At 36.8% G+C, this 20,558-nt stretch overlaps 1 protein-coding gene across 3 annotated transcripts in view; it reads left to right on the forward strand.

Moving 5' to 3' along the window:
- Positions 1-20,558, forward strand: part of Katnbl1 (katanin regulatory subunit B1 like 1) — a 40,780-nt gene that overhangs the window by 18,346 nt on the left and 1,876 nt on the right. The window contains exons 2-10 of one of the 3 annotated variants that reach the window (XM_087654589.1): positions 12,591-12,706; positions 13,204-13,244; positions 14,581-14,860; positions 15,985-16,103; positions 16,700-16,750; positions 16,836-16,925; positions 17,412-17,501; positions 18,443-18,536; positions 20,443-20,535. In XM_087654589.1, the coding sequence (XP_087510715.1) occupies positions 12,605-12,706; positions 13,204-13,244; positions 14,581-14,860; positions 15,985-16,103; positions 16,700-16,750; positions 16,836-16,925; positions 17,412-17,501; positions 18,443-18,536; positions 20,443-20,469 (894 nt within the window). In that variant the 5' untranslated portion in view covers positions 12,591-12,604 and the 3' untranslated portion in view covers positions 20,470-20,535. 3 annotated transcript variants of the gene reach the window in all.

Below are 20,558 nucleotides of genomic sequence, written 5' to 3' on the forward strand. Positions count from 1 at the left end.
TAGTGCTCAGCCATCTCTTACATCTAAGCCCTCGTGTATTTGTTATTTGCCAAAGGCATAAACTCTGCAATATAAAACCAGTGTTCTGAGAGATGGTATAGGAAACCTTGCACCAAGACCAGAATCAAGAAATGCTTTGGAAGAAAGATTCAGTCTTCATAGTAAGAGAGGCTGTGATAAGGCAGAAAGGAAGAAAGGAAGTATGTCCTGGAAAAGGAACATTTTGTTTAAACAAAAGGCAAACGTGGACAGAAACAGAATGTGTCCATTACAAAAGCTTGGAAAATGATATTTAATGTATGCTTCCTGTATTGAAGGATGCATACAGTAATTAGAGGTCCTTATCCTTTTCTTTTGTAAAACAGCTTTAGTGTCCTCACGGTTTGTCCATGTCCTGTGTCTCCTACCCGACAGTCTCCCCTGATCTCATGACATTGTTGTCTCCCCAGCCCCCATCTTTTCCTTTTGTTTCTTTGTGTAGTGTTCAATATCAGTCTTCTGCCAAATTGCCTGCTACGTTTGAAATCAGCTTTGACCCTCAAAATATTTTCTCCTTAAGCTAGGCATGATAGTATATGCCTGTAGTTCCAGAAACTGGGAGCTTGGAGCAGGAAGATCAAGAATTTGAGGAGGGGGGGCTAGAGAGATGGCTCAAGTGGTTAAGAATGCTGACTGTTCTTCCAGAGGTCCTGAGTTCAAATTCCAGCAACCACGTGGTGGCTCACAACCATCTGTAATGAGATCTGATGTTCTGGTGTGTCTGAAGACAGCTACAGTATATTCGTATATAATAAATAAATCTTTAAAAAAAAAAGAATTTGAGGAGGGGGAGGTGCTGCTTTGAGATTGCACAGTGGGTACAAGCACTTGTCTGCATAGTCTTCACAAAATTGTCCTCTGACTTCCACATGAGTGTGTGAGTGTGTGTGTGTGTGTGTGTGTGTGTGTGTGAGAGAGAGAGAGAGAGAGAGAGAGAGAGCACGCACATGCAAGCACTTAATACCACCACCAGTAATAAATTTTAAAGTAAATTTGAACTGAAGAGATAGATGCCTCAGTGGGTAAAAGTACTTGCTTCCAAGCCTGATGACCTGAATTCAGTCCTCAGGACCTATATGCCAGCCTTAGCTATATAACAAATTCCAGGTCTGCCTGAGCTATATAATGAGATGCTGCCTCAAAAAGAAAAATTTTCCCCCTATGACTCCATTTCTCTTTGTTTCAGTTTTCTCCTCTATTAAAACAAAGATCCCGTTTTGTTATTTACAAGATTTTTCATTCTTTTGAAGTAAGTCAAGGCAAATTACATGAACATTTTTACTTTTATTCATGAGAAAACTAAGACAGCTGGTTCCCAAGTTACATGAATAGTTAAAGGTGGGAGCTGGGAAATTCCCAGGTTCGTTTGAACCTGATCTTTAAGCTGCTCTGGATTTAAGTTTTCAGAGAGTCTTTAGTATTTACTCAGTAAGTATGTGTACATACTACTACACAGTGAGCAACAAGGTTCCCAGAGAATTGAGAGAGCGTGGAAGGAGTTCAGAGGTCTCTGCTGATGGAGCTTTTTAAACTCCCACGTGCCATTGCATACAAAGGGCACTGAGGGCATCTTCAGCTTGCTCTGCAGAGTCAGAGCCAACCCACACAGTTGAGTCTTAGAACCAGTTGGTCTGGCTTTGGTAATTTCCATTCAGAATGTATGTGTATTCTAGGTTTTTTAAGGAATGTTTCAGAAACTTTCAGGACTCACGAGTAGACTGGTTTCCTAAAGGCAAGAGAAGGGGTCTGAGCCCATTTCCTCACTTCTATCAAGCCAGTGCCAATGTCTTAAGCATGCTAGTGAAAAGCCACAGATTGTCTCCTCTATTTCCCCTTGTGCAGGGGATTGAGTCAAAATCTTTGCAAAATTTCTACTGCTAAACTATACAACAGTGTTATTCCCCAGTTTCCTTAAAGGCAGTGACTGAGATACTATTTCTGTGACTTGTCACATCCATATAGTGGCATAATCATTACTATATTAAAGTATGTAACATCTCTCTAGCCCCCAAATTTCCTTATTTCTTTGGAGTAAACTTTTTCCTGCCTGCAGTGTCGGGGTATTAGTGATACTTTTCCTTCTACATTTATTTATATTTTTTTCTATTTATAATGTCATGAAAATAGCCTTTTACATTTTAGTTTCCTTCACTTAGCATAAAACAGTTGAAGTTTATTCATGTTGTACATATCTATAGTTATTCACTATGTGTCTATACTTTTATAGTTGATTAGTTGATAATTTTTATAGAAGGAAATTATCAAAAAAAATAGATGTAGAACAGTAAACATTAGAACTGACTAAGGTCAAACACCTATACATCCAGATTGCATGAGACAGACGTAGTTGGCGCCTGTTGTCCAGACATGCTTTTTCATAATACCTCCTTACATTTCTATCAGTGTCTTGGTTTGGATAGTAAATTATTTAGTTAATCCAAAGGTGGCAGGACAAGATATGGTCATACTTCATAAGCTTTCTGGTGGTGGTCAATTTGTTTTCTAAAGCACTAAATCATACATATTTATGTTTTGTGTAAATGCTGAGTGTTAATAGCAATAATGTATATAATCTCACTTTGATCTTCATAATAACATTTATATTTTACATTTGAGAAAATAGATTCAGAATAGAAGATCCTCCAAACTTATGAACTAGAAGATCTCTTTATTCCAAATCTATATATGTATTCACACCTGTTACAGGAGGCAGTATAGTTTATTAGTTAAGTTTATAAACAGTAGAAAGAGAATCCCTAGAATCCAGCCCCAACTCTTTGCATTTTTGCTGTTGATTTAAGGGCAAATTCACCGCTCATCTATACAAAAAAAAAGTACAAAGGTATGTATTTATGTGTAAGTGTATGCATAGAGAGGTCAATGCTTGGCATCCAGCAGGTTTCTTAAAAGATTATTTAACGTCGATGAAGTGGTACACTTCCTTCCCAGCTCTCCTCCTCTCCCTTTAAAAAAAGCAGGGGCTCCTCATTTGTATTTCCTCTTTTTTGAGGGGTTATTGCTTGTAGCCCAAGCTGGTCTTACACTTGCTCTATATAGTAGAAGATGACTTTGAACTCCTGATCTTCCTGCTGCTGCCTCTTAAATCCTGGAACTATAGTTATGATCCACTGTTCCTGGCTTCTCTTTTTTTTTCTTTTTTTTTTTTTTTTTTTCTTTTTTTTTCTTTTTTTCGGAGCTGGGGACCGAACCCAGGGCCTTGCGCTTGCTAGGCAAGCGCTCTACCACTGAGCTAAATTCCCAACCCTGTTCCTGGCTTCTCACCCTTCAAAATAATAAGAAATGAAAGGTACCCCCGATAGTATGATACCTGATAATGAGGGAGTTCTCTGCTTAGATAGTTTAGTATACATATATGAATCAGCCCCAAAACTATGGTACCCAAGACTGGTTATCACAGAACTAAATAACATAATTGAATGTCTCAGAACCTTTTAGGTATACTAGATTTCCAATAAATACTTTAACATGCAATATAGCCAGGTTAACTTGAACAGAGTAAGGCATCCTTAAAATGTATGTAATTTAAACATGTCTTTGTCAGGGTTTTATTGCTGCGATGAAACACCATGATCAATAAGCAAGTTAGGGAGGAAAGGGTTTCTTTGGCTTACACTTCCACATTGCTGTTCATCGCCAAAGGAAATCCGGACAAGAACTCAAACAGAGCAGAAACCTGATACAGAGGCCATGGAAGGAGTGCTGCTTATGGCTCGTTCAGCCTGCCTTTTTATAGAGCCCAGGATTATCAGCCCAGGTGTGGCTCCACCCACAGTATCCCCATTGATCACTAATTGAGAAAATGCCCTACAGCTGGATCTCATGGAGGCATTTTCTCAACTGAGGCTCCTTTCTCTGTGAGGACTTTGTGTGTCAAGTTGATATACAAATCTAGCCAGTACAAAACATAACCTGAGAAATTCTGTATTAGTAGTTTCTCCATGAACACTATAGTTGTTAGTATGTAGGATGATTTATAGGGACTAGGAGAAAATCTGTAGTGGAAAAAAGAACTAATTATTCTTACAGTACTTTTTAAAAAATGCTCATTTATTTATTTCGTGTATGAGAGTTCACTGTAACTGTCTTCAGACAAATCAGAAGAGGGCATCAGATTCCATTACAGATGGTTTGTGAGCCATCATGTGGTTGCTGGGATTGAACTCAAGACCTCTGGAAGAGTAGTCAGTGCTCTTAACTGCTGATCATCTCTTCAGCCCATTTCTACAGTATTTTAGACTTGAAGTGATGGGATTCTTTCTGACAGTAGAAAAGGGAAATCAGAACATATTTTGATGGAAGATTCAAGAAGCCTTAGTGGCTTGGTGAAAGGAAAGAAATAAGAGTAAAAATAACCCCAGATTTCCAGTCGGGGTTATTAGTAATTGGTTGTTAGTAATTCAAGTATGATAGGACATGCTATTATTGAACTGACAGTTGAAGAGATTTGTTTTAGACGTATTGATTAAAAAATAGTGGTGAATGTGGAAGCCAATTGGGTATAGAAAAAGTTACAGGAGAGCCTAGATCAAGAAAAGTAACTGAACCTGTACCCTTAATGTTCATGTAGAGAGGAAAGCATTGTTGAAGGAAAAGTGACTCAGAGAAGGGTCAGCAGAGTTGTGTTGGAGGTGTGTGGAGGATCATGAAATGGTGAAATTGCTGACTAGTGATGAAAGAGTAGCCTTAACATTGGCCTTAGTGCTCTCCATGAACAACGACTGCTAAAAGGTTTCTGGTAGGGGTTTTTGTTTTATTTATTGCAGTGGGGAAAGTAATTTGTTTTTCTTTTTTCTTTTTTATTTCTTTCTTTTATTCTTTGTTATTATTTGGTTTGGTTTTGTCTTGTTTTGCCTTTTGAGACAGTCTTACTATGTAGTCCAGGCTGGCCTTGAGCTCACACTCCAGACTGCTATGATTACAGACTGTCATGTCACTATTCTTCACTCCCATATAGTTTTAAGCGACAGACAGTCACGTTGATAGATTTCACATGAGAGAACAAAATAAGGCAAAACTGTAAAGGGTTAAAGACCAGTTGAAAGCTAAAAAGCACTCATTGTAGAAACTTGGCAGGAAAGGAGAACAGAAAGAGTATAGGAGCTGATAGAGAAACTGGAGCATGCTTGAAAGCAGGCACAGAGGAATCAGTTCAAAGGGAGAAATCAAGGAGAAAAAAAAATGAAGCAAGTGGACAGAAGTAAGAAAATTAGATTATGTTGTCCTAATTTTGGAAAAGTTAAAAGGACTGTTTTCATTTTAAAAAAATCATTCTTTTAGAAAATAGAAAAGCCTGTAAGTTATTGAGAAGATGGCCCATAGTCCCTCCAGCAATAACTTTAATGAAATCTTTAGTTTGTTGTTTTACAATGCTTGGGATTGAACTCGGAGCCTCAAGCATGCTAGGCAAGCACTCTACCATAGAGCGATGTCTCCATCCCCAATCAAGTTTGGTAATTTCTTTTTAGGTTTTTAACTAATTAAGTGTACTTTTAAACAGATTTTTAACATAAAAATCCATAGAGTACATGGAGTATTTTACCCTAGTTATACATTTTGTGTTGTTGATCAGGTTACACATATCTATCTCCTCCAACACTTATCCGTTTCCTTAGGGTAAAAATATTCAGAATTTCTTGTGCTTGACTTTAGAGATACACAGTACATAATTGTTCCCTACATCCACTGTGCTGTACTCTGACATCCCAGAGCCATTTGCTTTTTTCATATCTCATGCCTATTGATCTGTCCAGGTCATCCTTGTGCTCTCAACTTCTCTAAGGTCAGCTTCAGTAGATTCCATATAGGAGATTATAAATTACTTGTCCTTTTATCCCTGGTTTATTTCACTTACAAAAATCTCTGTTTCTGTACAGGTGTCACACGTTGTAAGATTCCATCCTCTGTAGTATTCTGTTGCTTGTATTTACCACATTTTCTTTATCTATTCATTCACTAATAAACAGGTTATTTCTATTTCCTGGCTATTTTGAATAGTGCTACAGTACACAGAGAAGTACAGTTATCTATGGCAAACTGAATTATTTAAGTTATGTTAGCTTGCCACTGATGTGACAGAATACCTGAGAAACCTTCCTGAAAAGGCAAAAATTTATTTTGGCTCAGTTTCAGAGGTTGTAGGTCATGATTACTTGACTCCATTGCTGTGGTCCTGTTGCAAGACAGGACATTTTGGTCTTCAGAGCCTTGGAGAGCAAAGCTGTCTATTTCACTGTGACCAAGAAGAAAGAAGACGGGAGTGACCAGGGGCTAAGAGATAAGTATGCTGCCAGTGACCTACTTCCTCTTGACTCCACAGTAGGCCCTATCTCCTTCCACACAGAAGACTTTCGGGGACATTCTAGGTCCAAACTGCAAAAAGATTCAGGACCCATTTTTAATTGAGTTGCTTGGTTTTCTTTTTCTTTTTGCTATTGCAATTTTGGAGTTCCTTATTATTCTGAATATTAGCTCCTCGTCAGATTATATAATTTGCAAATATTTTCTCCTATTCTTTAGGTTGTCTCTCTGATGAATGCTTTTTTTGTGCAAAAACTTTTTGATTTGGTGTAATCTTACTTGTCTTTTTCTGTTCTTGTTTCATTTAGGGGTGAGGATTAATAGAACTTTTAAAAATAAAATAAATAAATATTAGCTAGGGTTCTCTAAGGGAACAGCATTGATAGAATGAATATATATGGGACTTATTCGAGTGCCTTCCAGGCTATGGTGTAAGTAATCCTACTACAAATGTCTTTAGAAAGAAAGGCAAAAGATCCGGCCATTGTGTGGTCCACGGGACTGAATTTCTTAAGAGTGCCAATCTGGCGCTCTAGTCTCGGAGGCTGCCATCTTCAATCTCTTGGAATCCTAGGAAGTAAGTTCTAATACCAGCAAAGGAATGTCTCAAAAACAGGATAGAGGAACTTGCCAGTGAGAGTCAAGGTACACAGGCAAAAGCAAGTTTTCTTCTGTGTCATTTTATGCCACCTGAAAGTATGTCCCACATTTAGGGTGAGTCTTCACTCATTGATCCAATCAAGAAAATCTCTGAGAAAGCATGTCCAATTGCTTGGGTTTTAATTGATTACAGATCTAGTCAACTTGATAACCAAGATTAACCATCACACCAGGATAGTATAGTACGTTGTTTTCTATACTGTTTTAATAGGCTTTTGTTGTTATTTTTAAAATTATTAAGTTTTATGGCTGTAGAGATTCAGACTCAGGGCCTGTGTACGCTTGGCAAGCACAGAACCACGAAGTGCACCCTCTAATGCTCTCTGCTTTAAAAAACCAATTTTTAGAAATTGTGCTTTTTAGGACATTCTCTGGAAGTGATTTGTTTTTGTTTTTGTTTTGTTTTTTGAGTCTGTGTACAAATGGACTCTTCTGCCTTCTGGGATTATACGACAAGGTGATCAAATGGATAAGGCATTGCATTACTGAATTTATTTCTTGCTTATGTATTTTATTATTATAGGGCAGTGATTTTTTTTTAAAATCCAATTAAAATTAGTTAAGAGGGAGGAGGGAAGGAAGAAGAAAAAAGGTGGTGGCTAAAACCCATTTTTATCCTCATGACTTGGAGATAACTACATGTGGAAGGAATTCTTGTATAAGGAGAAGCATGTCTTTCTCAACAGCTTGTTCTGTTTTGGTAGAGAAATTGCCTAGTTGAATTACCAAGTTAAAGTCAATGTGAATAGTCAATATAGTATATGAATGTAAAGAGAAAGCTAACATGATCTTGAACTGTCCCAGCATGTTTCATTCCTGTATAATGAGTCTCTTTTGTTGTTGTAAGAAGGCAGGGAATATCTGAACACTTTGAGCTGTTTAATCTCTTGGTTTGGCAGCCATTATAAGAGTATATGAATAGAGCCCTTTTTTCTTTGAGGTAGAAGACAGCTACTATGTAAAGAGAAATCATTCCAAGAGCTTCATTTTTATGCTATTGTTTTTCTCAAGCAAGCTACTGACCGAAGGCATTGTATTATTGTAAGAAAATGTTTGCTGTATCTGATATTTAGAAGTTGTACATAATGTTAGAATAGCTGTCCCTTCTTTGCTTTTATTCTTTTGGGACTATGCTTATTTTGTTCTTTGCTTATTAAGAGTTTTTTTTTTTAATGAGTCTTCAGTCATTTCAGATTCTTCTCTTTTTGTGTCTTATCAAATAGAACTTCAAAAACCCATAGAGAACTTGAAACTAGTTTCAGTAGCATTCCTAAGTGCCTTTCGGGGAGAAGGACAACTCTATATTATGGCTCTAGAAAGGTGCAATTATTAAATGCATGAGAAATAGGTAAAACAGAATGTGTAGCTTGCAAAGCCTTTATAACAAGTCTTTGTCTTATAATTTTAATAATTCCCTTTATAAAACCTTATTGTGATATAAAGTATACACCATGAAACATTTAAATGTGCAATTCACTGATTGTAAGGACAGAATAGAACATTCTCTGGTCGCAATAGATCTTTAGAGCATTTCTGTCACTGAAAAACTTTGTGCCCCTGTGTAGTTTCTTTCATTCCTACTCCAGCTTGAGAAGTAACAAACAATTGGTTTTCTGTCTATGTATTTTATTTCATATAAATGGAATTCTCTCACAAGATGTGTCACAGTCTCTCGTACTTACTGTACTGTTCCTATGTATGCTGAGTTGTGAGTACTTAATTCCTTTTGCTGCTTACTAGTGTTCTATATAGATATGCCACATTGTATTTGTTGACCAGGTGCTAAACATTCCAGTGTTTGTATCTCTTAGCTGTGCTCAGTATTTGCACACAAAATTTTGTATAAATACATTTCCTTCCCTTTCAGTATATATATAGGAGTGGATTTGTATTTAATTTTAAGAAACTGCTTGAGCTCACACTGAGAGAGCCCTTGCCTTGCATGCATGTCACCCTGGATGTTCATCCCCAATACTGACAAAGGGAGGGAGACCATGTCATGTTACCTTATATAATGTCTGAAAGCCCTAGGTTCTTCATATCTTTCTCAGCACTTATTTTTGTCCTCATTTTATAGCTGTCTAGTGAGTGTAAAATAGTATTTCGTGTAGTTTTTTTTTCTAATTATTAGTGTCTTTCAGTTTAAAAAGTGTTACATGTGTGATTGGGATGTATGTAGCTCCTCGAACACTTACCCATTTCCTTAAGGTAAAAATGTTCAGAATTTCTTCTGCTTGACTTTTGAGATACACAGTACATAATTGTTACCTACATTCACTCTGCTGTACATCCCAGAACTTTGTATCTCATACCTACCTACAACTAAGAGCCTATTGGTCTGCCCAGGTCATCTTTCTGCTCTCAACTTCTGTAAGGTCAACTTTAGTAGATTCCACATAGGAAATAATAAGTTATTTGCCCTTTTGTCCCTGGTTTATTTCCCTTACAAAACCCTATTTCTATACAGATGTCATAAGATTTCATCCTCTGTTTTGATGCTTTAAGGTATGCCATTTCTTTCTGATTCTTTCTGCCAGTTCTGTCTCTCTGTCTTTCTGTCTCTGTCTCTGTCTCTCTGTCTTTCTGTCTCTGTCTCTGTCTCTCTGTCTCTGTCTCTCTCTCTGTCTCTCTGTCTCTCTCTCTGTCTCTCTGTCTCTCTCTCTCTCTCTCTCTCTCTCTCTCTCTCTCTCTCTTACTCTTTCTCTCATTTAATGGGTACCCAGTATTTATTGTTTTTTTGAGACAGAATTTCTCTATTAACCCTAGAACTTGCTTTGTAGACCAGGCTGGCCTCAAACTCAGAGATCTGTCTACCTCTGCATCTTGAGTGCAGTGATTAAAGATATGTGCCACCACATCAACCCAGTTTTTATTTTAAAGCCATTTTGTTTTTGTGAATACTTTTCTTCTAAGCTTTCTAACCTGTTCTAGTACAGATTGGAAAATCCCTTCCCATCTCTCCTGTTAGAATCTTATTTATCTTGTGTTATTGTTTTTCATTTTTGCTATTGGAAAGGAATTTGTTTTGAACTGTGAATGATTATCATGGTCACATTTGACTAACTAGGATGTTGTAAATTGCCTGAATTTGAGGGGAAGGAGAGTGGTTTTGTTTTGTTTGTTTTGAGAGAGGGTCTCTTTGTGTCCTGAAACTAACTATGTAAACCAAGTTGGCCTCCAACTCAGAGATTCCTGCCTTTGCTTTTCAGTGTGCTGGGATTAAAAGTGTATGTATGCCACCACACCTAGTCATGGTACCTTCTCTAGTTTTTCATAATTCTCTGAATTTGAAGGTGATGTACCTTCTATGTCTGCTTTCATTCATTATGGTGACCCAGGTGAAGCCCTTTTATCTAGAAATTTATGTTCTCCAATTCTGTATAGTTTTCTTAAATCTTCTCATTGGTTTCTAATTAGTCTCTCTATTCTTCTGTGTACTTCCCTTTTGTTTCAATGTTGGTTCCTCTAAGCCTACATTCTGATTCTTTTTATCATTTGCTTGAATGTTCTGGAAGATACCCTCAGATTTGTCTTTCAATTTACGTTGAGGTTTAGTTTTGTTTGGTTTTTTGTTTTATTTTGTTTTTTAAGTTTTTATTGTGTTTGGGTGTTTTGCCTGCATGTATGTCTGTGCACCACAGGCATACAGTGTCCACCAAGGCCAGAAGAGGGTGTCAGATTCCTTGTAACTGGAATTGCAGACCATGTGAGCGACCATGTGGATGCTAGAAATTAAACCCAGGTCATTGGATGAGCTGCCAGTGCTCTGAAGTTCTGAGCCATTTCTATATTCCCATCTATTTGAGGGTTTTGTTGTTTTGGTTTGGTTTGGTTTGGTTTTTGGTCTTAATATAGCTTGTTTATGATTTCTAACAACAGTTTTACTGCTTTTGGGGTTTTTTGTTGTTGTTGTTTTGTTTTGTTTTGTTTTGTTTTGTTTTTTGAGACAAGGTTTCACTTTATACCCCCTGATTGGCATTAAACCTAAAGAGATCTTGTCTGTTCCTGCTCTCAAATATGGGATTATAGGCATAAGCTACCACTCATTGTGACTCACTCAGTTTGTGTGTGTGTGTGTGTGTGTGTGTGTGTCTGTGTGTCTGTGTGTGTCTGTGTGTGTCTGTGTGTCTGTATGGTTTTGTTAGCTTCGACAGATAAGCACCACTGTAAACAACATTCAGGAACTTCTGTGGCCACTTTGACTGTCATTGTATCAGTATTTTAATGGGATTTGTGTGTGTGCCCACAGGTTTGTATGTATGTATGATTTACTGTGGGACTGGTCAGAGTTCCTAAAGAAACATCTTTTGTGCTCCTCTTGGATTAATAAAGGGATTTGAAATTTAGTATGTAAAAACTTGGGTTTACATTTTTCATAGAATAAAATTGTAGTCCTGGCATGTGTTTGTAACCCTGATAGTCAGGAGGCCTGGGGAATATGAAGCCAGTCTAGGCTACAAAATAAAACATATAAAGCAAGCAAACAATAAAAAAGACTTTGGCCTTTAACTGGGATGGGGAAGAGATTTTTATCAACCTAACTGCCTTAAATGTATATATTCAGTCAGTGTATTTGACTCTTTTGGGGGAGGGGTGTTACCTTTCTCCTGACTTCTTGATGTCTTTGACAGTGCCAGTTTCTAAACTTTTGGGCATTCTGCTTTTCATGTTAATTTGATGATTTAGAATTTTATTATGTATGTTTAAATTGAAATACAGAATTTCATGTGTGTTATGTTGAAAAGACCTACCAAGTTAGTTACCACTTGGCTTTGCAGTTTCTAAATTGTTGCTCTTATCTCTTCTTTTTCTCCAAAATGGTAATATTATGTTTTTAAAAACCTCTTTTCTCATTTTAATGATGTTTTAGAATGACAGAAGTAATTGTACGTACTTAGTTCATAATACTGGCTGTCCTAGAACTTGATCTATAGACCAGGCTGGCCTTGAACTCAGAACTCAGAACTCAGAACTCAGAACCTGCCCCTGCCTCCTGAGTGCTAGGATTAAAAGCATGCACCACCACTGCCTGGCTAGACTGATGTCTTTAACTGAAGATATCCATCCTTCCTCCCTCCCTTCCTCCCTTCCTCCCTTCCTTCCTTTCTTTAAAATAAGGCTAATATTATAGAGACCCTTTGATCTAGCGTCTGTGGTTTTGTCTTGCCTTGTTTCTCACTCTACAGCAGAATAGCCTCTAGACTAAGCTTTAGCTCATGAGAAGTTGAAGAGTCTTTATTTCCTGGGATACTATATGTTGTGCTTTTTCTGTGTTTTGGTTTTAGAAGTATTTAAAACAAGACTTATATTTGTATTTCTAGAGTTTAGGAGGCAATGGCAAAGTTGGAACATTGAGTTTCAAGTCAACCTGTACTAATTACTGTCTCAGGAAAACAGTGATCTGTATATTACAGATTTGTGTACACACACACACACACACACAAAGTATTTTTTTTTTTTTACCGTTAAGCCTCCTTTGTACAGCACAGAGCTGTTAATATAGTACATATACATGCTATGAAAGATTGGACTCTTTGGTTTGTTAAATTTTCTATTATTTTTATTTTGTTTAGGCACTTAAGAGATTATGGCATTTGATACTCACCATGTTAAAAAACGGAACTTCTCTAATAGTATTGATCTTCCTAGAAAGAGGATCTCTAATTTTACCAGTAAGAACATGAAGGAGGTAAGTTTGATAGTTTAAACTATCAGATCTGTTTAATGTCTTAGAGTAAGTGGAATTAATGAACTAGAATTAATATAATTATACTTATTATATTTCTGAAGCTATAAGAAAGCTTTGGCAAATATACTGTTTATATAAACTGTGAAATAAATGTTTTAGTTGAAAGGAACTTAGAGATGCATTTTGTTCATTGAAAGATTGATTAACAATGAAATAGTTTTTTAAACCACATTAGACTCGAACTGACAAATTATAAGCACCCTTTAAGTTCAGTATATGACTGGTATTATTTAAAAAAAGAAAGAAAATATGTTGCTTTGCCAAGCATACCAAAATACAATAGTGTACCTAATGTTTGAAAACATGAGGTTAGGACAAAGAAACATTGGCCCAAAAAATACGTATTGAGTTTTACATGCATTATTAACGTCAGTCATAAAGTTTACATAACTCTACTAAAAACTGAGTGTGACACCACTGTTTGCTTTGGTTTTCAGGTTAAGATATCTCCAAAACAGTTGGCTGCGTACATAAGTAGGTAAGAGCATCTTTAAAGTCTGTGGGAAATAATGAAGATAGTTAGAGAAGACATAATACTGAAGGTAGTTATGGAGACATAAGACAAGGAAATACTCTTTTTATTGTAATTATAGTTAACATGTATCAAACAGTTCCTCTGTGCTGGGCTCTGCACTAATGTGTCAGCATTTCTGTTCCCCACGTAAATGCCATCCTAAACAGTGACAAGAGCACTCACAGTCAGAGGACATACGTGATTTTCTCAGGGTCATAGCCAAAAAGTCATAAAAATGGCATGCACTCCTAGAGTTACTGAGTGCTGAATGCAACTTCCTAAACCACTTGTATCCAAGTTGTGACCTGGTCCTTGGAACCCAGCAGGGACTGTGTGAAATCCTTGTTCACCTTGTCCATTTCTGCCTTTCCAAGTGTACAGTATGAGCTGTTCAGAAACAGTGTAATATTAAATAACAGCAGACAGAGACAGAAGTGAGAGTACAGTGTCTTCTGTTAAAGTGAGAATTAGAGATTGATAAAAATGGGAAACAGCTATTTCTGTAGTCTGTTTGTTCAGAAAAATATGCTTCTTTTGGTAAAATATTCTATGATAGTGTGTTTCTTAGCTTCCTAGTACCGTGACTTTCTATAAGCAGGAAATGTTTTGGGGGCCATTGTGCCTAGATTCCTAGCACTTGGGAAGCTGAGACAGCAGAATTGTGAATGAAAGCTTGACCTTAGCCACAGGGTGAGAGGCCCTGTTTGAGGAAAAACATTTCTTTTGGCTCATGGTTTCAGAACTTTAGTCTTGACTTGTTGCCTTTGGGTCTGTGATGAGGCAGTCCATTGTGGTGAGAGAGAACTGCTTCTCTGTGGTGATAAGAAGCAAAAAGTAAAAATACTAATAATCCCCAAAGCGTCTGAAAACTTGTTCTCTAAGGTTTGTTTGTTGTAGTCTTTCATACAAAATTAAATGTTCCAGCTTAAAATGTATGTAAAATATCTAAATGTGAATAATTTTTCATGTACTAGAAAATGTGTTAGCTTTTTAGAAAAAAGCTTAGATATCTGAAAAGTTTTCCTATTTTTATGTTTCCACAGCCTTTAATGTTTTATTTTAAATTATAGAAACTATTATGTCCTTTTGTTTTCATTTTGTATAACTTGCCACATTTTTATTGCCTTCCAGATAGTTTATTACTTTTATTTTCCTCTTCAAATTAAGTTAATTTTTTGAATTATTTTCTTCTAATTTTAGTGGATTACAATTGCAAAATGTAACCGATTAAAATTTTCACTTAAAAATTCTCTTTGCTTTTTCTTTTCTTTTTTTTTTTTTACTTAAATTCTTTTTACAGAACAGTTGGACAAGCAGTGAAAAGCCCAGATAAGCTGCGCAAGGTACTCTACCACAGAAAGTTAGTTCGTCATTCATTCCCAAATCCTTGTTACAAAACTAAGCAGTCCCCTAGAAGTGGGGGCTGTGACATGGCAAATAAAGAAAATGAACTGGCTTGTGCAGGCCATCTACCTGAAAATTTACACCATGACAGTCGGACATTTGTCATTAACACCAGTGATTCTGGGTCTTCACAGACAGAAAACCCATCATCAAAATATAGTGGTTTCTTTTCTGAGGTAAGTCCGTTTTAGCTCAACTTTATTCCTATTGTACTACTAGGTTGCTTTGTTTAGGTTTTGATTTCTTGTTTTTCCCCCTTGTGTTATTCTATTAGCGGATAACCACTCATTGAATGCATGTGTATTTGAATTGTGTTGACTGCCTAACTGACAGTTGTACAGATGAACCTCGTCTCTGACAGCATCTGAAATAGAATGGAGGGGAAAGAGACATTTTACCTTAAAAAGTAGATCACTGAAACCTGTTACCCAGTCAGTTTCACTGGGTTCTTAGACCTGCCCAGTGGGGACTTGATTCAGCAAACCTGCTTCTAAGTCTTTTAACTGTAAAATTAGCCCTAAGGAAAGTAACTATACAAATGTATGAGTTTACATACATCACAGCATTTACAAACAGTTTTAATAGAAAAATCAGAAATAATCTGAGTAAATGGTGATATATAAAGACTAAAAATATGTTACTATTTTTTGTTAAGTGAAGTCCATATGTATTGTCGCATTGAAAATGCCCATGGATTCATATATTCATGTATAGGCAAAAGGAAAGCTTTTTTAAAATAAAATTTTAGACTTTTTGGTGTGTTACTATATATGTACCTATTTGTCATTGTCTAAAGCATGATTTGGGAAGACACATTCCAGTTTAGTAGCTGTAATTGCTTGTGGAGAATAAGGTCAGATAATTTTGCCAGTAGGGTATTCACTTTTTGCCTTAGGTAGTTTTGAACTAAAGTTTTCATAACAGGATTGCATTATAGATGGCACATTTGTCATGTTTGTGACAGGACCACAGCCCAGTCTGTGCTTTCTCTCTCGTGCTGCTCATTTGATAATTACTAGCCTATGTGCTTCCCTTTTCTCTGTCTCCATATCCATAAAGTTCACCTAGAAATAACTTACTGGATAAACTACTGGGATTTTGAAAAAACACTAGCAAGGAGGGAGGAGAGAAAAAGTAGAATTTGCTCACGTCATTCACTGTATTCAACTGTAAATTACAGTATAAGAAGTTACCTGTGCATAGTTTAAGGCTGTGTCTACCAGACCATTTTCATTTTAAAAAAAAAGTCTGTGTCATGTTTCATGGTTTTTTTTTAACAGATTAGATGATTGCCTTTCAGGTTTCTCAGGACCATGAGACAATGGCCCAAGTTCTATTCAGCAGGAATTTGAGATTGAATGTAGCTTTGACTTTCTGGAGAAAGAGAAGTGTTAGTGAACTTGTAGCTTATTTAGTGAGGTGAGTATGATGTTTTTGTTTCTGTTTAACATGGGTAATTTTTTAATGAGATATGAAAAGTGTCTTTTGAGGAAGTTTTTATTGGTTAAGATGTAAACATTGTATTTAGTGTCCATAGAGACTCTATAGTTTAAATCACATCCATCACCAGTTTAAGTGTAATGAGGGTACAGAAAACTTGCAGATTAAACAAGCTATTGCTTTTTCTGGTTACAATTCTATTCTTATCTGTAAAACTAAATATGGGAAACCTGCCATTTGAAAAAAATCCTCTCTGGGAATCTTAAGCATCACCCTCCTCATCGTATTTAAGTCTCTGAAGTACTACCTTACTGAGTGATGCCTACTCCATGCCTCACTGAGTACCTTCTTGAAAAAGATGTGCTTCATCCCCCATGTCGTTTTCTATGCCTCCTACACCCACTCAGGCACTGGAAAGCAAGCCCTGTCTCTGTTTCCCCTTTGTGTCCTCAGTACTTGCCTCATGATAAATGCTGAAGTTATTTGTTGAATATCAAATGCCTCGAGAGGAGGATGGAGATTATAATGTGAATGACTAAGGACACTAAGCAATGGTATCTGTCTTGTACTCACAGGATAGAAGACCTTGGAGTTGTGGTAGATTGCCTTCCTGTTCTAACCAATAGGTAAATGCAGTAATTTTTTTTCCAGAAAAAAAAAAAGCTTTAAAGAAAAACAAATTTTAATCAGTTCGTATTTTATAACTTTTAGTTTACAGGAAGAAAAGCAATGTATCTCTCTTGGCTGCTGTGTAGACTTATTTCCTCTAGTAAAGTCTTTACTTCAAAGCAGATTTGAAGAGTAAGTGCTAATTTAAATCTCAGCTTCCTTTTTCTCTTTCAACATTCTTGATTTTTCTGTTTTGTGAGTACATGGTAGGAGACTGAGCTCCTGTACGTTTGGGAAATACATGATACCTGTTTTGGTAATTTTAATTAAAACACCTTCACTACACTTTATTTATTGTGACAGTGGGGTAAGAGAGCACCTTCTAGAAGTTGGTTCTCCATCCACCTTGTGAATTCAGATTTACTGTTTGTCAGCTTTAGGCTCAGATTCATTTACCCACTGAGCCCTTTTCTCCAGCCCTATTTCTGTTTCCAAGGCGTTTCCGAAAGGATCTAAGAACAGCTATGTAGTTTCTATGGCTTTTGAATAGATCATGAAAGCAGTAAAATATATTTTTTTAAGGGGAGTGATTGGCGTATATCTGTGGGAACTTTGGGAATATAGTTATTGTTATAGGCTTATAAAACATTTACATTTTGTCACAATATTTTATTTCAGATATGTAATTGTTGGCTTAAACTGGCTTCAAGCAGTAATAAAAAGGTGGTGGTCAGAACTCTCATCTAAATCAGAAATTATAAGTGATGGGTAAGTATAACTTTAAAGATAATTTGTGCTGGACTTTCTATGGAAAAGTATCTTAATTAAACAAAGTAATGAGTTTATTCTGTGATCATCATTGTATAATTTTATTTCCTTCATTTTTAGAGAAATATTAAATAGGTACTTTATGTTTTTGAAAAACCATGCAGAGTCCTATAACTCCTTTTATCTCTGCTGCCAGAACCTTACCTTTTATTTTATGTTTTGTTTTGTGACACTCTCACTGTGTGTCTTCAGCCCCAACATCCTCGGTGCTGATGTGAGACAGCATACCTATCTGGGCCCTTCCCTCAGGAGGGGTAACAGCACAGCAGTGGCGTAACCTCTCCAAGCACTGTACCAGGAAGGTAGAAGAAAGCCCTTGGTGTAGTAAGGAATGGAAGTATTCTGACAGGTCTCTGAACATGGTTATAATCGGCATGATTTGACTATTGCCTAAACTTGAAAATGTGTAAGGAGTCTCCCAAATGAACTGAACTCAAGCCAGGCATGGTGGAACACGCCTATAATCCCAGCACTGGGAAGGCCAAGTCAGGAAGAATACAAGTTTGAGGCTAGCGTAGGCTGCAGAGCAAGACTCTGTATTTTTTTTTTTAAAGGAACAAAGAAACAAAAAGCTAGATGGTGTTGAAAACAATACAGTCTCTCCCCTAATTCCCTCTTAAATTCCATAACCTTTGTAGACTCAACAAAATTTTCCACTTCATACCCAAGAAAGTTGTCCACTTGGTACAAATGCCTGCTTGCTGTCTCATCTACTTTGACAACCAAATATCTATGAATTTCTGTCTGGCATGGCATATACCATTTTAAGAAGTTGCTTGATTTTAGTATATGGTTTTCTACTGATACAAATAAATTAAAACCAAGTCTTTATCTTACTGTTGGCTTTCTTGTTTTTCTTTCTTTCTTTTTTTTTCCTTCAGAAATATTAAGATTTTAAAGCAACAGTTGAATGGATTATGGGAACAGGAAAACCATCTTACTTTGGTTCCAGGATATACTGGTAATATAGCTAAGGTAATCTATATTTGTAATTTAAGAGTGATACATGAATTTAATATTGATCTATATTGATACGCTTATCTCTTACAGGAAAAAGGCACATTGCTAGTTGGGATTTTAATATTTAAACTTTTAGAGGTCATTGATAGTTGATGATTGCAGAAAGAATTGGTGGTAAGAAGTATTTCCACCTTACTGCTGGGCGTTTGCTGTCTGAGTAGTTATTTGCTGGGAAATAAAGACATTGTATGGTTTAAGGAAATGTTAACGTCACTGGCTCATGAGGTTTTCTTGGACATCTATGTAAAAAGAAACACATGAGATTGAGCATTAACTACATCACTATGTGATTGTACACACATTTCCCTGACCTCTACCCCATCCCATTTCCCCCTCCCTACCTGACCTCTTTGTCTTTGTTTTTGCTGAGACAGTTTTACTCTGGAGCCCTGACTGGCCTGGAATTTGCTATGTAGGCTAGGCTGACCTCAAAGTCACAGAAATCTGCCTGCCTTTGCCTCCCAAGTTCTGGGATTAAAGCCTTATAAACAGTTCTGTTTTTCTGAAGTTGTTTTGTGCTTACAGTTTTAAAGTATATATAACACATTACTGTGAAGACTTTAGTAGAGCTCAAAGCATTGTTTGCCTAACATTTTTTTTTTTAATGTTACTGAGACAGGTCTGTATAGTTAGGGCTATCCGTACGTTACTGTGAAGCCCATACTGGTGCTAAGATCACCATTCTCTTGCCTCAACTCCCAAGTGCCGAGATCAGAGGAGTGTGCTGCCTGACTGGTTAACTTGAATTGTCTTTTTATTAAAAAGGAAAAGCTTTCTTATAAACATAGCCTTAAGATACTATGGTGATAATTAAAATTGTCAAGTAACTAAAGTTTCAATGTGAAGTCTATAGTAACATTTTTACTATATCAGCCCTCAAATATGTTGCTTTAAAAGTAAATGTTTTCAGGGAGCAATGAGCAAAATGTAAAGTGAATAAGAAAAAAAAACATCGAAAGCTATACATCATAAACAATTAAAAATAAATGTTTTCTTTGACACATTCATGTGCATAGTGCACTCTGGTCATACTGATCTTATCCTCCCACTACCTTCAGTCACCCTTCCTCTCCCAAGTTCCCATTCCACTTTTGTATCTTTTTGATTCTTGTTTCTTGAGATAGGTTTCTCTTATATAGTCTTGGCTGTGCAGGAACTCGCTCTGTAGTTCCTTGAACTCACAAAGATCTGCCTGTCTCAGCCTTCCAAGTGCTGGGATTAAAGGCAGGTGTCACCATTGCCCAGCTTACTTTTATATCTTCTTGCCTTGTTTTTGTTTTTGTTTTATGAGCTATCCACTGGGGCATAAGTAAGCGGCTGTGGCACTAAAAACAATGGCTTCCTCTCCCACAGCAGTCAGTCCCTGACTACTCCACTACACCATTTGTTTTTCTCCAGGTTAAAAATCAGAGCAGATGATTTTAGAGTGGGGAGTGGATCTGGAGAGGACATCTCAAGGTCTCCTTCTTACAGGGGACCTGGCCTCTCTTTAGTACACACATTACATTTCAAAGCTTTCTATCACTTCAGTTCCAAGAGAGTCAGTGTCCTCCTCTGGCTTCTTTGGTAGTATGCATACTTGTGGTGCACACACATACGAGCAGACGAACACTCATACACATAAAATAAAAATAATTATTTTTAAAAATAAGGTGAAATTCTCAAACTGTGCCTTGGGCTTTGGTTTATATAGCACTTATAGAATTTCTGCACATGTTAACTACAAGGCAGAGTTGTTAAGCACAGAAACCAGAACACTCACTTAGTATTTGCTCAATGTTATTGAACATGCACTGTGTTCGAGGACCTGTGATAAACAAATGCATAGAGAAATTTTGAATAAAACCTCTTCTTTTTAAAGCTTTCAAAGGAAACTGGGGCAAATTAAGAAACAAGCAGAAAAGAAGGCAGGTTTTGTGTGTGTGTGTGTGTGTGTGTGTGTGTGTGTGTGTGTGTGTGTGTGTGTGTGTTTGCTTT

This window comes from Rattus norvegicus, chromosome 3 (genome assembly GCF_021556685.1).
Source record: "Rattus norvegicus strain SHRSP/BbbUtx chromosome 3, alternate assembly SHRSP_T2T, whole genome shotgun sequence".
NCBI classification, from domain to species: domain Eukaryota; kingdom Metazoa; phylum Chordata; class Mammalia; order Rodentia; family Muridae; genus Rattus; species Rattus norvegicus.